Raw genomic sequence first — 16,896 nt, forward strand, 5'->3', positions numbered from 1 at the left:
ACTAAATCTTATTTTTATTGTATTACTTCCAAAACTCCAAAGAGATTCTGCTTTTTAATCATTCTTTCAAGAGCTAGACTTTTGAGGGATGAAGGAGATGCCCTTATCACAGTATGACTAGTCAAAATATTTAGTGCTTTCCTCCCTCCCTGAATAAGTAGTTGGTACTGATGGATAATGACAGATTTAAAATAATGGGACAGAAATTGATCAAGAGTATATATTACAACAGCGAAAACACTTTGATGCTACTCCCAACACAGGGCAGCTAGGTCTGAGGGAGAACTTAGAAATGGGAGGTTACTAAAAATGGAATTATTAACCAGGTTTATTAGGGCCCTGCTGAAGTTTTATTTTCCCTGAAGTCGTTCTTTTTTTGGTGAATGTTTTAATTGTAAAAATGCTATTGAATGGGTAAAAGGTACTCCTCCTACCAGAGGAGTCTGGCAGGCTACAGTCCATGTGGTCGAAAAAGAGTTGGCACAACTTGGCAACTCAACAACAAGAAACCATCTTCATAACAAACTCATTTTCAATTTAGAAGCAACACCAAGAAAAGCATCCCATCAACTCCTTCAGAGTTCAAAAGAACAAACAAGAAAGTGCTCCATCAAGTGTACCAAAGGATGTCACACCATATCAATAGGTGTGAAATTAATTTGAAAAGGTTATGATGATAAAGACTGGTACATCAATTCCAAAATCAAGCTCATCAGACATGACATTATCAAGAGAATAAGAATTCATCCAAAACAACTAGTTGTAGATGTCTATTCCAAACAATATTTTAAGGTGAATTAATACTTTTTAATAAATTCTTAAATAAATCTATAAGCACACGGACAGATAAATCCTGACTTCTAGTCCATTATACCAAAAAAATAGAAATAGACTTTGAATAAACACATTCCAGGTGAAATAAATTTAACCAAAAAGAAAAAAGAGAGAGAAAGACCGGGAAATTCAATTTGCCACAGAGAACTTTGTAACACTTCTTTGTCTAACACAAAATGTTTGGAGATTTGTATGAAAATACAGACATTAAGCACACCTAGGTATAAACCAAGACAGAACACATACTTCAATAAATAACCATAGGATTAAATGCTATGTCATCTCCAACAAAGAATTTCAAAGTAACCATTTGAGAATAGGAAAGGCAGATTTTTACCTTCTATATTTTAACCTTTAATAATTCTGATAAAAATAATTCTGGTAATACTCAAAAAGTACTGCAATATTAAAAGTACTTACACCCAAACATCTTTAAGTTTCAGTGACAGAAATTAACTCAGTGTTCACACAGAAATAAGTAGTTCCATTCAAAATTTATTGAAATGCAAATTCGTTTAAGGGTTATGCTAGTTAACTAGAGAATATAGCTCCAGAAACTACCTTGGTAGGTTCCTGAATATATGCCAGCATTATTAAATGGTTTATTAGAAGCTGAGAATATGAATTGCCTGTCAAGGTTTCAACAATAAAAAAAATCCCATCATATTTGTCAATAAATTAGACATACAATTGATAATTTCAAAATAAATAAAACCTGAGTTGATTATCCCCTCTATTTCCACCCACCCTCAGCATATATACATTTATATCCCATTTTCTGTTAGACCAGTGTGTATCAAACTTTAATAAGCATACATATTTGAGGATCTCATTAAGATGCAATTTCTGATTCAGTGAGTCTGCTATGCGGCCTGAGAGGCTACCTTTCTAACAAGCCACAAGTGGAGCTGATGCTGTCTCTGAACCATCCTTGAACAGCACAGTAACTCAATATATAAAGTGAGGGGAAGCTCTGGCCATTTAATGACTGCAGCTTTATAGATTCAATGCTGTTATATTTTGGGAATCAAACATAAATAATCAACAGTGATCACAAAAAAGTAAGTCTTAGAAGAAAAGAATGTTTCAGTTAAGTGAGAACTTAAAGTATATCAGATTGGCAGTGCTTCTATTTGTCTGACAATTGACACCTTTGATACATTACAATGTAATCAGGACAAAAATTCTAGTTAACTTTAAAAAATAGTTATTATCGCTTGAGGCTCTCCTAGTTAATTCAAGTTCAGAAAATTCAAGCCAGTACACTGTAATATCTCTATTAAAAATCTTTAATGGTAAAGTGTCCATATAAATTACTTGTAAACCTGCTCTACACTATGCCATCTCCTCCTCCTCTTTCAACGAATAAATGCTTTTTTTTCTTCTGTCTTATAGCTAAACAGCGTGTAACACCCAGTGCCCCTCCCTTTAAAAATCGAACAAAATTGTCTCCAACCAATGGACCCAATGCAAAAAGGTTGGCTTCTTTAACACACTCATAGGTATATGCATCTATTTCCACAGGATTACCCTTACATGTGATTGGCAGGCTTGAGTTATGGCCCAGGTAACACCCTTGCTCCTTCAGAAAAGACAGATTGGGATGAGAACCTATCAACACTACTGCTGCAGAGAGCCTAAATATTTTCTTCAATCCAGAGATACTCTGAAGAATGCATTTCATGTCCGACTTAAAGGCAAGCACATGGTGCTCAGGAAAACTAGTATAAGCAGATAAAAGATCTGAGTCTAAAGAATATGACTGAGTACACATCATATGATAGACTTTATGGTATTCTGGGTAAAGCTTTTTGGGAAGCTGCTTGAAAATTAAGTCTGGATCAGTTACTCGTCTGCGAAACACATGAATCACAGGGACATTATTGTTGTAAGCACACAGTACTGCATCAGCTGCGGTAAGCCCAGAACCTACAATTAACACTGGATCCACTTTGCCACGCAACTTTCCTTTGCTTACAGCAGCTCCAAATTCAGGCATTGAATGAAACACAAAAGGAAAATCTTCCCCTTCGATTTCCAGACGGCCAGGAGAGTCTAATGTTCCAGTTGCCAGAGCTACATTTTCAGCAAAGAGACAGAAGGGAATATGAGAACCATTTCCTACTCGCTGATAACCCCTGATTTCCCAGTTTCTCTTGGCGAATTTTGACTTCTCTATCTGTAAATGCTGTGTTGAGATATTTCGGCCTTGACCATCATTATCAACTTGATCTCTGTAGAGTCTTGATACCGAGGTAATGTAAGTATTCTCTCTGAAATTCTTCTGAAGACCCATGACTTTGACATAGTGTTTATAGTAGCGAGCTATTTCCTCTGGCATAACTCGATCCCCTTTTAGGTTCCTATGAAAAGAAAAGGAAGAACATTCCATGAGGATAATACTTTTAGTTTCCATGATTACTACTTCTCCATCTAGTCCACTATTTTATCTTTTTATTCCTCTGGACTGTCTAAGCTAAAACTAACTCTTACCCTAACACTTCACAAAGAAAGAAAGCCTTTCCTTTTCTCTAAAAACGCTAATAAATTAGGGGCTGTCCCTGGTGGTCCAGTGGATAGGAATCTGCCTGCTGATGCAGGGGACGCAGGTTTGATCCCTGGTCCAGAAGATTCCACATGCCATGGAGCAACTGAGACCGTGTGCCCCAAGTGCTGAGACCACGCTCTAGAGCCCATGAACCACAGCTACGGAGCCCACGTGTTACAACTACTGAAGCCTGTGCTCTGCAGCAAGAGAAGGCACCACAACGAGGAGCTGACGCGCTGCAACTCAGAGCAGCCCCCTTGCTCACGGCACTGGAGAAAGCCTGCATGCAGCAAAGACAACCCAGTGCCACCAAAAATAAATTTTTTAAATGCTAATAAATTATTTTTATCAATGGAGTAAGTCCCATGAGGGTAGAAACTGTATTTAAAGCATCTTTGTTTCCCCAATGTCTTGTCTAAGTATCTGTTCAGATTAGCTGTCTTTGTCAATAAACTTCTACTAAATAAATGGATTAAAATGTGGCTTACTGAAAATTACTGTTTTACTCTATCTCACAATTGTAATCTAAATAATTCAGCCTACAGTTATACTATCAGTCTGTATTCTATACAACTGTAGACTGAATTAGATTATAACCATCGAGATATTACAGGTCTGGCTGTAATATATATAATTCTTAAAGATAATATCTAGACACAATTTTTAATAAGTTGCTTTTCATTTTCATAATGACCAAAAATAATTCAGATCTGTCTTTGGCCGAACAAAATCATCCTACATTTAAACAGATAACATTTCTCTCTGTATTTTCCTACTCATTTATTCTTCATTCACCCAGCTGTGTCCAGTTCTTTGCGACACCATGGACTGCAGCACGCCAGGCATCCCCGTCCCTCATCATCTCCGAGCTTGCCCAAGTTCATGTCCTTTGCATCGGTGATGCCATCAAGCCATCTCATCCTCTGACGCCCTTCTCCTTGTGCCCTCAATCTTTCCCAGCATCAGGGACTTTTCCAAAGATTCAGCTGTTTGCATCAGATGACCAAAATACTGGAGATTCAGCTTCAGCATCAGTCCTTCCAATGAGTATTCAGGGTTGATTTCCCTTAAGATTGACTGGTTTGATCTCCATGCTGTCCTAGAGACACTCAGGAGTCTTCTCCAGCACCACAGTTTGAAAGCATCAATTCTTTGGCATTCTGCCTTTCTTTGTGGTCTAGCTCTCATAACCACACGTGACCACTGGGAAGATCAGAGCCTTGACTATACGGACCTTTGTTGGCAGAGTAATGTCTCTGGTTTTCAACACATCATCTAGGTTTGCCATAGCTTTCCTGCCAAGAAGCAATCGTCTTCTGATTTCATGGCTGCAGTCACCATGCTCAGTGATTTTAGAGCCCAAGAAGAGGAAATCTGTCACTACTTCCACCTTTTCCCCTTCTGAAGTGATGGGGCTGGATGCCATGATCTTGGTTTTCATAATATTTAGTTTTAAGCTGGCTTCTTCACTCCTCCTTCACCCTCATCAAGAGGCTCTTTAGTTCCTCTTCACTTTGTGCCATTAAAGTGCTATCATCTGCATATCCGAGGTTGCTGATGTTTCTCCTGCCTATCTTGATTCTAGCTTGTGACTCATCCAGCCCGGCATCTCTCATGATGTGCTCAGTGCTCAATCGTGAACCAGTTAGATGTTTGATGCAGGATTCTAACTGTTGCTTCTTGACCCCATACAGGTTTCTCAGGAGACAGGTAAGATAGTCAGGTATTCCCATCTCTTTAAGAGCTTTCCTCAGTTTGTTATGATCCACACAGTCAAAGACTTTAATGTAGTGGATAAAACAGAAGTAGATGTTTTTCTGCAATTTCATTGCTTTTTTTAATGATCCAGTGAATGTTGGCAATTCGATCTCTGGTTCTTCTTTTTCTAAACCCAGCTTGGACATCTGGATGTTCTTGGTTCACATAATGGTGAAGCCCAGCATGCAAGATTTTAAGTGTGACCTTACTAGCAAGTAAGTCAAGTCAAGGCTATGGTTTTTCCAGTAGTCATGTATGGATGTGAAAGCTGGACTGTAAAGAAAGCTGAGTGCCAAAGAATTGATGCTTTTGAACTGTGGTGTTGGAGAAGACTCTTGAGAGTCCCTTGGACTGCAAGGAGATCCAACCAGTCCATCCTAAAGGAAATCAGTCCTGAATATTCATTGGAAGGTCTGATGCTGAAGCTGAAACTCCGATACTTTGGCCACCTGATGCGAAGAGCTGACTCATTTGAAAAGACCCTGATGCTGGCAAAGACTGAGTGCAGGGGGAGAAGGGGATGACAGAGGATGAGATGGTTGAATGGACATGAGTTTGAGGAAACTCTGGGAGTTGGTGATGGACACGGAGACCTGGCGTGCTGCGATCTATGGGGTCACAAAGAGTCGGACATGACTGAGCGACTGAACTGAACTGAACTTACTAGCATGAGAGATGAGTGCAACTGTCCAATGGGTGGCACATTCTTTAGTACTACCCTTCTTGGGAACTGCAATGAGGATTGACCTTTTCCAGCCTGTGGTCACTGCTGGGTCTTTGAGATTTGCTGACATATTGAATGCTACACCTTGATGGCATCATCCTTTAGGGTTCTGAATAGCTCTACTGAAATTCTGGGATTCCATGGTGGCTTAGATGGTAAAGCGTCTGCCCGCAATGTGGGAGTCCCAGTTTGATCCCTGGGTTGGGAAAATCCCCTGGAGAAGGAAATGGGAACCCATTCCAGTACTCTTGCCTAGAAAATTCCATGGATGGAGGAGCCTGGTGGGCTACAGTCCATGGGGTCGCAAAGAGTCGGACACGACTGCGCGACTCCACTTTAACTGAAATTCTTTGACATCCTTCCTACTCATAAGGAGATCTATAAATATAATCTGCTCTTATGGGAAAAAAAAAAGCACATTAATACATCTTTTATTTTCCACTTGAACTGTAAAGCAATGGGCATTAGTATCCTTAAACAGTGCCCCAATTGGAGGTAAGTAGCAGAAAAAACACCAAATTAGGGAATTCCCTGGTAGTCCAGTGGTTAGGACTCTGCACTTCCCCTGCCAAGAGCTTGAGTTCAATCCCTGGTTGGAAACCTAAGATCCCACAAGCCATGTAGTGGGGCCAAAAAAACAAAACAAAACCCACCAATTCATTTCACACAATTCAGTGTAACTTGTAACTGGAATAAGTGAGAAGTTTAATAACTATAGTAATTAAGATTTAGAATTTATTAACTCTCAATTTTTATAGAAATCCTATGTAATAATTATAATTATTACTACCTCAATTTTGCAAACTAGGAAATTGATAGCTAATGAAATGACAGCTATTTTAAGTTATTTGACCAGTGTCATAACATTAAAAGTTACAGAATCAGAATTCAAACTCTGCAGTCAATCTCGAGAGGTCTAACACTCTTCTCAACACTATGCAAGAGCAGGAACTAAAGCTAATATTTATCACAAGAGTCATTTTCATATGTTACTTAAACACAACATGCTCAACTTGGAAGGATGAACACTTCTGGTACACAAATCTTAAAGCTTTTCCTTGTTTACCTGCATCATAAAGGGGAAAATAAGTTGAGCAATTTCACTTTTTTATGAAAATCAAGAATTTATACAATTTGCCTGATTTTGCAATTTTACATTTCAAACTTATACAATAAAACTTCTGTTAAAAAAAAAATCCCAAAGTAATATCTGAAAGGTTTAATTTCAATTACCCATGCTGGTTTAAATTTACTCTCCTTAAATCTTCTCAAATTAAGGAAAACTACTGTAGATTAACATGGTTTTTATCTAGCAGGAAGTCAAGCATTTGAACATTACAGCCCTATTTCAAAGGTTTTGTGTAACTTCCTGTTTTAATTTATTGTTTCTCTGAGCGGTCAGAGTAGATTCTCTGTATTGGTAATTCCTATCTGTAGGAATGAAAATGACTTGAAAATGATAAGGCTTTTCATAATTTCTTTCTTTCAACTTTGAATTCTTTCTCCAAAATAAATACAAAATAAACTTGTATTCTTTCAAGTTGAGATTTTCATAATTTCTATTCTCATACTTTACTATTCTTATTAAATATTTACCTCTATAGCCAAGTAGATGACCACATCATAGAATCTATTTTATTCCATCATTCTAAATTATTCATTATGTATACTCTGGTTTTCCTTCAGATTGTATAAGTCTTTTGCCTTTTTAAATTATTCATTATATATACTCTTCTACTCGGAAAAGTCAAATACTTTAGGTATCTGAGATATGCACTAGATGAAGTGATCCATTTATAAAAATAAGTATATGCATACTTTAGGAATGTACACAAGAGATATGTATACATGAAGATATACATATCCACTTATAAAAATAAGTTATACAAACCCATTCTTAAAAATAAGTAAACAAGTAAAGGATATGTAGGTGGACAAGAAAATAACTAAACAGAGAGTGGTTTAACAGTAGAGTGAGATAAATTGTGGTAACAATCTGCAGCAAGTCCATACCTCTGTGTACTTCGTGTTATAAAATCTCTAAATAGAACTAGCTCATAACCACTACGATGAGGAGGTTTTATTTGAAAGATACAAACATCAATATTATTCATCTAAGACAGGGTCACAACTATTTTGAAATTTGCTGACAGACTCTTTCCCATTGTATATCAAAATTTTAATAGTTTGATCTTTACCTTCGTTTGCTAGATACCCAGTCTTTAAATTTAAGTCCAGGTAGCTCCATCCAATTTCCAAAGCTGATTGTCAACATTGAGCCTTCCATATTCTATTTGAATAAAAATGTGTAAGAAAAAACACATTTTATCAGTAACATGGTCTTTTTTTTTTTTTTAAACCAAACCCATCTCATTTACTCTAAGTCTGGATAAGGAGAGCTCAAAGAAGTCCTAAATGGTCTGTAAATTACCTCTTGAAATTTATTCCAATTAACTTTCAAATACTTTCAACATTTGGTAGTGTGTATACTCCTTTCATACAGTTATACATTTATAAATCAGATTTACAACATTACCCGATGCCTACACAATGGTGATAGCTTTGGCCTATAAAACATAATTAGATGCAGAATACAGTGTCAGAGGAGCAAATCAGTTATTTTCACACTTTAAACAAAAGGGAAAAAGTTAATTCCTAACACTTTAAGAAACCAGGGAAATAAGCAAGTGGTTCTGATTAAGAACAGACTCACTGCTGAAGCCAAAGCTGCCTTTAAGGAAGTGGGCCCCTTCACGCTTGCCCTACTTATTTCTATTTTGCTCAGCACAAAGCAAGAAAAGCCCAAAGGCCAAAACCATCTCTCCCAATGACCTCAATGATCTCTTTCAACCAACTCTTTTAAGTTGTGTTTTTTTTTTTTTTTCTCCTAATCTGAATCCTTCTTTCCCTGTTTCTATAAAGCCCAGTATTGGGAATGGGAGTCATTATTATTACTACAGGCTAACATTTATAGAGCAATTACTATGCACTGTGGCTTACAGTCTTACTATTTGTGATAGTACAAAACCACCACAGGAAGACAATGCATAAGGCTGCCACTGCTTTGAAGCAGGCTGGCCTGATACTAGGATCAGAACCAAGTTTCAGGTATATTTCACGTTACCACTGATTCAAATACGTTTCTAGTAATCAAGGCTTATCCATACTTTAACTTTCTGATATGTAAGTGGGAGAAAAGAAAACATGAATTATTGCCTGCAGCACATTTTTCTAAGGAGAAAACAAACAAGTAAAATAAAAACTCGGGAATTTATAGAAGGTAGCCTAAAACTTAAAAACTGTTTCATGGCTGTTTCAATAAATGCAGTTTTGTTAAGAATGCTACTTATTAACAAAGCAAACATAAACATGTGAGCTAAAAGGCATAGATATTTTGATAGCTATGATCCATTACCATAAAGGTAATTAAGATTTAAAAAAGTTCGTGATATATTTCATCTACAAATGTTCCAAAACAGTTGTTTGATAAATGTAAACCTTCAGTCATATAACATTGCACTAACACAGGAACATCCAACTGAAATTTATACTCAAGAGTTGATATTAAATGTTAAAATTCCCATGAAGTCTGTATTTCATAACAGCAAATATTATTTAACATTTGTACAACAAATGAGTACTTACCATATGCTAGACACTATACTAACTTCTGAGAACACAGGAGTAAAAAACAATTATTAGTTGCTGCCTGCCAATGAAACAGGCTGGCTCTTTGTGTTGGTCAGTTTTGTGGTTTAACTTCTGCTATAGACTGAATTGTATCATCCCCCCAAATCCATTTGCTGAAACCCTAACCCCACATGTGACAGTATTTAGAGATGGGGCTTTTGTAAGTTAATTAGGGCTAGATGAGGTCATGGGACTGATGCCCTGAAAACAGGATCAGTGACTTTACAAGAAGAGTTTACCCTCTCTTTGGTGAGGGCACGAAGAGGAGCCCTCACCACAGACTGAGTCATCTGGCACCACGGTCCTGGATCTTCCAACCTTCAAAATGTGAGTGTGTTTTTAAGCCACTCACTCTACGGTATTTTTGTTTTAGCAACCCAAGCAGACAAATACAATTTTTTTCTTTTACAATACATTTTTTCATTGAAGCTCTTGAAAATGTAGGGAAATAACAGGTAGTAGTATGAAATATTGTGTGAGATTTTGTAAACTCTACAATAAGTAAACAAACATTTTTTTACTATGCCCAACATTCTTAAATATTCTCTATATAATTCTTAGAGAAACACTTATTCTAAGACACTACCAGTAATCAAATTTGGCTTAATTTCTACTAGCAATTAACTTGGATTTAACTGAACACATTAAAATTCTCAGATAAAGATTTGGTAATCATCATATATAACATTATATCATGTTTAAGAATCAAAACGGTCTTATCAAGACGTCATACAAAATAACTCACACTCACTAAAATGCTAAGAAAGATATACTCACGTGCCAAGCTCCACCAGGTGGACCTTTACCAAGAACTAAGTGAGGGATATAATGATGCTGTTCTAATTTCCAATGCAAAACGGATGGATAATCATACCCAAAGTCAGCATCTGGATGAAGAAGTGTGTCGAAAAGTACTGCAACTGGATTGGATGATCGGCCCTCAAGGCCCTCTGACAAATATTCTAAGTCCTAAATAAGTTAAAAAAAAAAAAAGACATAAAGAAAAAAGGCAGAGTTTGGAAAAAACAAACAAACTCCAGCTAACGTAATAGTGAAAACCATTACTCCAATCCAGCATTTTACAGACAGCATGCAACAAAACACTGATGTTCCTTAGAGATCTTAATAGATTCTCAGGTCAAATAAACATGGGAAATGGTTTGTTTCAAAAAGCTAATCAGATCGTTTTACTACAAAATTTGAAGATGGCTTTAATATGGCAGTATGCCTTAATATATCTACCCTAACACTTTAATAATAAAAAGCAGCATTTCCAAAACTTACCTGAGCATAAAGCACCTATTAAAAACTCCATCAGGGTGTAATTTGGGAAATTCTGCTCTAATTAATTCAGGAAAATAAATGGAAGTTAACTCAGCAAGATATACTTACAAATCTAAAATTAAAATGTTAGAAAGTGTTATTTAAAAGGAAAGGTTTTCAGTTAAGAAATACAATGCTCATGTAGCAGAAAATTAATCTTGTCTCAGTATAAAAAATTGAAAAGGACTGACATGTAAAAAATAATACCTGATCAACAATGGAAAGATGTCTTGCTTCCTCTAATTTACTATGTAAGATTGTATTTGGATGAATTGCTTCTGATGATAAATACGGTCTGTAGCCTGACAGCATGTAAGAAAGGCAGATTCCTGAGGGTCCATTTCCTATTTTTAAAAAAGGGGAGAGGGGTGTATCATTAATCTTAACACTCACGTTCTTTGGCTTTTCCATTTCACAGATGGCGTTTCTCCTCCATCAATTCTTCCTTCCCTAAATTCTTAAAACCAAGTATTTGCAAGAGAAGACTTTTACTTTCTCTCCTGTTTTCTTCAGGGGATCTCACCTACTCAAAACTTCAACTCGCTACGCTGCTAACCTCAAAATCAGACTTCTAGGCTGACCTCTTACTATCAAAATATATCCCATATTTCCATATGCCACTTTTTCACTCCACCTGACTGAACGACTAATAACCGTGTTCAAAATCAAATTCATGACTTCCTCCATTTTTGGTGCCCTCTCCTTTAAACCTCATTCCTCCTCAAAGTATTATACTTACTAGCAAAATCCTGAGTTAATTATAGTTCTAAACCTCTTCTGTCACCTTTATCCATTCAGCTGTTATAGCTATTCTCATTAATATACTCTCACTCAGAAGACAAAAAATCTCTTCTTGTTCAAGAGTCATCTACTCCAAATCATTTCACATTTTACATTCAAATGACTTTCTATAACACAGTCTTCACTGTATTAACCAACCTGTCCTAAAGCCTGTCACTGTCTGTTTCTGATTATCAAGAGCTCTCCACATTTTGCTCTCAACCATCTTCTAAGCCCCACCTAACAACCTCCCTCCTGTATTTGTATCTCCTTTACCTAAAACAAAACTGGAAACCAGCTTTTTTTGTCGAACCCTGTTAAACTACTTTGATTTCTATAGTTCCTTTAGTCTGGATTGCCACTTTTCTATTATCTCCATCTACCAAAAATTTAATCCACCTGGGACAACTTTTAGCCATCAGAGAAAATTCTGATCCTTGACTAATATTTTGCCCCAAATAAAATAAAGTCAAAGATGTAAATATGAAAAGTAAAATCATGGTAACAGAAAAGAGAGCAATCCTTCTACATATAACGCTCTAGTAGGAAGCCTTTAGGTGTGACACAAACCTCAAAAGAAAGGAAAATACAAACAATTTTACTTCACAAAACTTTTAAAATTACAAATACTGAGGAAAAGAGCTAATTTCCTTGAAAGAAATGAAAGACAAAACTAAAAAAGTAAAATCATAATACCAACAGAACAGAAAATGCATTTGACAAAATCCAATACCTATGCTCAAATTACTGCACAACTGCACTCATCTCACACGCTAGTAAAGTAATGCTTAAAATTCTGCAAACCAGGCTTCAGCAATACATGAATCGTGAACTTCCAGATGTTCAAGCTGGTTTTAGAAGAGGCAGAGGGACCAAATCAAATTGCCAACATCTGCTGGATCATCGAAAAAGCAGTAGAGTTCCAGAAAAACATCTATTTCTGCTTTATTGACTATGCCAAAGCCTTTGACTGTGTGGACCACAATAAACTGTGGAAAATTCTGAAAGAGACGGGAATACCAGACCACCTGACCTGCCTCTTGAGAAACCTGTACGCAGGTCAGGAAGCAACAGCTAGAACTGGACATGGGAACAATAGACTGGTTCCAAATAGGAAAAGGAGTATGTCAAGGCTGTATATTGTCACCCTGCTTATTTAACTTACATGCAGAGTACATACATCATGAGAAACGCTGGGCTGGAAGAAGCACAAGCTGGAATCAAGATTGCCAGGAGAAATATCAATAACCTCAGATATGCAGAGGACACCACCCTTATGGCAGAATGTGAAGAACTAAAGAGCCTCTTGATGAAAGTGAAAGAGGAGAGTGAAAAAGTTGGCTTAAAGCTCAACATTCAGAAAACTAAGATCATGGCATCCAGTCCCATCACTTCATGGGAAATAGATGAGGAAACAGTGGAAACAGTGTCAGACTTTATTTTTCTGGGCTCCAAAATCACTGCAAATGGTGATTGCAGCCGTGAAATTAAAAGACGCTTACTCCTTGGAAGGAAAGTTATGACCAACCTAGACAGCATATTGAAAAGCAGAGACATTACTTTGCCAACAAAGGGCTGTCTAGTCAAGGCTATGGTTTTTTCAGTAGTCATGTATGGATATGAGAGTTGGACTATAAAGAAAGCTGAGAACCGAAGAATTGATGTTTTTGAACCGTGGTGTTAGAGAAGACTCTTGAGAGTCCCTTGGACTGCAAGGAGATCCAACCAGTCCATCCTAAAGGAGATCAGTCCTGGGTGTTCATTGGAAGGTCTGATGTTGAAGTTGAAACTCCAATACTTTGGCCACCTGATGCGAAGAGCTGACTCATTTGAAAAGACCCTGATGCTGGGAAAGATTGAGGGCAGGAGGCGAAGGGGACGACAGAGGATGAGATGGTTGGATGGCATCATTGACTCGATGGACATGAATGTGGGTGAACTCCAGGAGTTGGTGATGGACAGGGAGGCCTGGTGTGCTGCCGTTAATGGGGTTGCAAAGAGTCAGACATGACTGAGCGACTGAACTGAACTGAATACCTATTCATGTAAAAACTTTCAACGAGCAACAAAGGGGAACTTGTTCATGAGTATCAACAAAAATCCAATAGCTAACATCATACTTAATGGTGAGAATTTAGGGTTTTTTTTCCCCTAAAAGATCAAGGCAAGCATGTCTTTTCTCATCATTCCTATTCAATACATACCAGAAAGGAAATCCTAGCTAATGCATTAAGACCAGAAAAGGAAATTAAAGATACACAGATTGGGAAGGAAGAAACAAAACTGTCTTTGTTTGTAAATGCTGTAATTATGCAGAAAGTCCAAAAGAATTCACCAAAAAACTCCTGGAAGTAACAAGCTTACAGTAAGGTTGAATGATACCATCAGTCAGTCACCTCAGTCGCTCAGTCGTGTCTGACTCTTTATGACCCCACGAACCGCAGCACACGAGGCCTCTCTGTCCATCAATTCTCAGAGCTTGCTCAAATTCATGTCCATTAAGTGGGTAATACCATCCAACCATCTCATTCTCTGTCATCCCCTTCTCCTCTTGCCATCAATCCTTCCCAGCATCGAAGTCTTTTCTAGTAAGTCAGCTCTTCGCATCAGGTGGCCAAAGTATTAAAGCTTCAGCTTCAGCATCAGTCCTTCCAATGAATATTCAGCATTGATTTCCTTTAGGATTGACTGGTTTGATTTAGGTCATACCTGAATGGCCTAAATGGTTTTCCCTACGTTCTTCAAATTAAGTCTGAATTTTGCAATAAGGAGTATATGATCTGAACCACAGTCAACTCCCAGTCTTGTTTTTGCTGACGGTATAGAGCTTCTCGGAGAAGGCAATGGCACCCCACTCCAGTACTCTTGCCTGGAAAATCCCATGGGCAGAGGAGCCTGGTGGGCTGCAGTCCATGGGGTTGCGAAGAGTCCGACACGACTGAGCAACTTCACTTTCACGTTTCACTTTCATGCACTGGAGAAGGAAATGGCAACCCACTCCAGTGTTCTTGCCTGGAGAATCCCAGGGACGGGGGAGCCTGGTGGGCTGCCATCTATGGGGTCGCACAGAGTCGGACACGACTGAAGTGACATAACAGCATAGAGCTTCTCCATCTTCAGCTACAAAGAATATAATCAATCTGATTTTGGTATTGACCTTCTGGTGATGTACTCATCTCCTATGTTGTTGGACGTGAGACCTAATATAGAACACTAAATTATAAAACTTTCGGAAGATGACATAGGAGAAAATTTAGGTGACCTTGGTTTTGGTAATGAGTTTTTAGATGTTTAAGACCAAAAGCAAGATCTATGAAAGAAAAAACTGATATGCAGTACTTCATTAAAGTTTAAAATTTCTGCTCTGCCAAGTCACTGAGACAATGAAAAGACAGGCCACAGACTGGGAGAAAATATTTATAAAGCATATATGTGATAAAGCATTTGTCTTCCAACAACATAAGAGACAACTATACACGTGGACATCACCAGAGTCAGTATCGAAATCAGACTGATTATACTCTTTGCAGCCAAAGATGGAGAAGCTCTATACAGTCAGCAAAAACTGTGGAGCTGACTATGGCTCAGATCCTGAACTCCTTATTGCCAAATTCAGACTTAAATTGAAGAAAGTAGGGAAAACCACTAGGCCATTCAGTTCAGTTCAGTTCAGTCGCTCGGTCGTGTCCGACTCTTTGCGACCCCATGAATCACAGCACGCCAGGCCTCCCTATCCATCACCAACTCCTGGAGTTCACTCAAACTCACGTCCATCGAGTCAGTGATGCCATCCAGCCATCTCATCCTCTGTCGTCCCCTTCTCCTGCCCCCAGTCCCTCCCAGCATCAGAGTCTTTTCCAGTGAGTCAGCTCTTCGCATGAGGTGGCCAAAGTACTGGAGTTTCAGCTTTAGGATCAGTCCTTCCAAAGAACAGGTATGACCTAAATCAAATCCCTTATGATTATACAGTGGAAATGACAAATAGATTTAATGGATTAAATTTGATAGACAGAGTGCCTGAAGAACTATGGAGAGAGGTTTATAATGTTGTATAGGAGGTGTTGAGCAAACCATCCCCAAGAAAGAGAGATGCAAAAAGGCAAAACGGTTGTCTGAGGAGGCCTTACACACAGCTGAGAAACAAAGAGAACCAAAAGGCAAGGGAGAAAAGGGAAGATATACCCATCTGAAAGCAGAGTTCCAAAGAACAGCAAGGAGAGATAAGAAAGCCTTCCTCAGTGATCAGTGCCAAGAAATAGAGGGAAACAATAGAATGTGAAAGACTAGAGATCTCTTCAAAAAAATGAGATACCAAGGGAACATTTCATGTAAAGATGGGGACAAAAAAAGACAGAAATGGTACAGACCTAACAGAAGTAGAAGATATTAAGAGGTAGGAAGAATACACAGAAGAACTGTACAAAAAAGATCTTCACGACCCAGATAACCACAATGGTGTGATCACTCACCTAGAGCCAGACATCCTGGAATGGGAAGACAAGTGGGCTTTAGGAAGCATTACTACAAACAAAGCGAGTGGAGGTGATAGAATTCCAGCTGAGCTACTTCAAATCCTAAAAGATGATGCTGTTGAAGTGTTGCACTCAATATGCCAGCAAATTTGGAAAACTCAGCAGTGGCCACAGGATTGGAAAAGGTCAGTTTCATTCCAATCCCAAAGAAGAGGAATGCCAGATAACGTTCAAATTACCACAAAATTGTACTCATTTCACATGCTAGCAAGGTAATGCTCAAAATTCTTTAAGCTAGGCTTAAACAGTATGTGAATGGAGAACTTCTGATATACAAGCTGGATTTAGAAAAGGCAGAGGAAAGAGATCAAACTGCCAACACCCATTGGATCATAAAAAAGCAAGGAAATTCCAGAAAAAAACACCTACTTCTTTTCTTGATTATACTAAAGCCTCTGACTGTGTGGATCACAACAAACTGTGGAAAATCCTTAAAGAAATGGGAATACCAGATCACCTAATCTGCCTCCTGTGAAACCTGTATGTAGGTGAAGAAGCAATAGTCAGAACCAGACATGGAGAAAAGGACTGCTTCCAAATTGGGAAAGGAGTACATCAAGGCTGTCTATTGTCATGCTGCTTATTTAACTTACATAGAGAATACATCATGCGAAAACACCAGGCAGGATGAAGTTCAAGTGGCAATCGATACTGCTGGGAGAAATTATTAATAACCTCAGATATGCAGATGACACCACTAATGGCAG

General features: G+C 38.1%; 1 protein-coding gene across 3 annotated transcripts in view; it reads right to left on the bottom strand.

Annotated features, from left to right (window-relative positions):
* Window positions 1-1,309: 1,309 nt before the first annotated feature.
* The window catches only part of OSGIN2 (oxidative stress induced growth inhibitor family member 2), a 29,395-nt gene continuing 13,808 nt past the window's right edge, over window positions 1,310-16,896 (bottom strand). For all 3 annotated transcript variants that reach the window (XM_027561600.1, XM_027561601.1, XM_027561602.1), the window contains exons 3-6: window positions 11,085-11,221; window positions 10,332-10,523; window positions 8,063-8,154; window positions 1,310-3,197 (exon numbers count right to left, since the gene is read on the bottom strand). In XM_027561600.1, the coding sequence (XP_027417401.1) occupies window positions 2,165-3,197; window positions 8,063-8,154; window positions 10,332-10,523; window positions 11,085-11,221 (1,454 nt within the window). In that variant the 3' untranslated portion in view covers window positions 1,310-2,164. The remainder of the gene's footprint in view (window positions 3,198-8,062; window positions 8,155-10,331; window positions 10,524-11,084; window positions 11,222-16,896) is intronic.

The sequence above is a fragment of the Bos indicus x Bos taurus genome, chromosome 14 (assembly GCF_003369695.1).
Source record: "Bos indicus x Bos taurus breed Angus x Brahman F1 hybrid chromosome 14, Bos_hybrid_MaternalHap_v2.0, whole genome shotgun sequence".
Classification (NCBI taxonomy): Eukaryota; Metazoa; Chordata; class Mammalia; order Artiodactyla; family Bovidae; genus Bos; species Bos indicus x Bos taurus.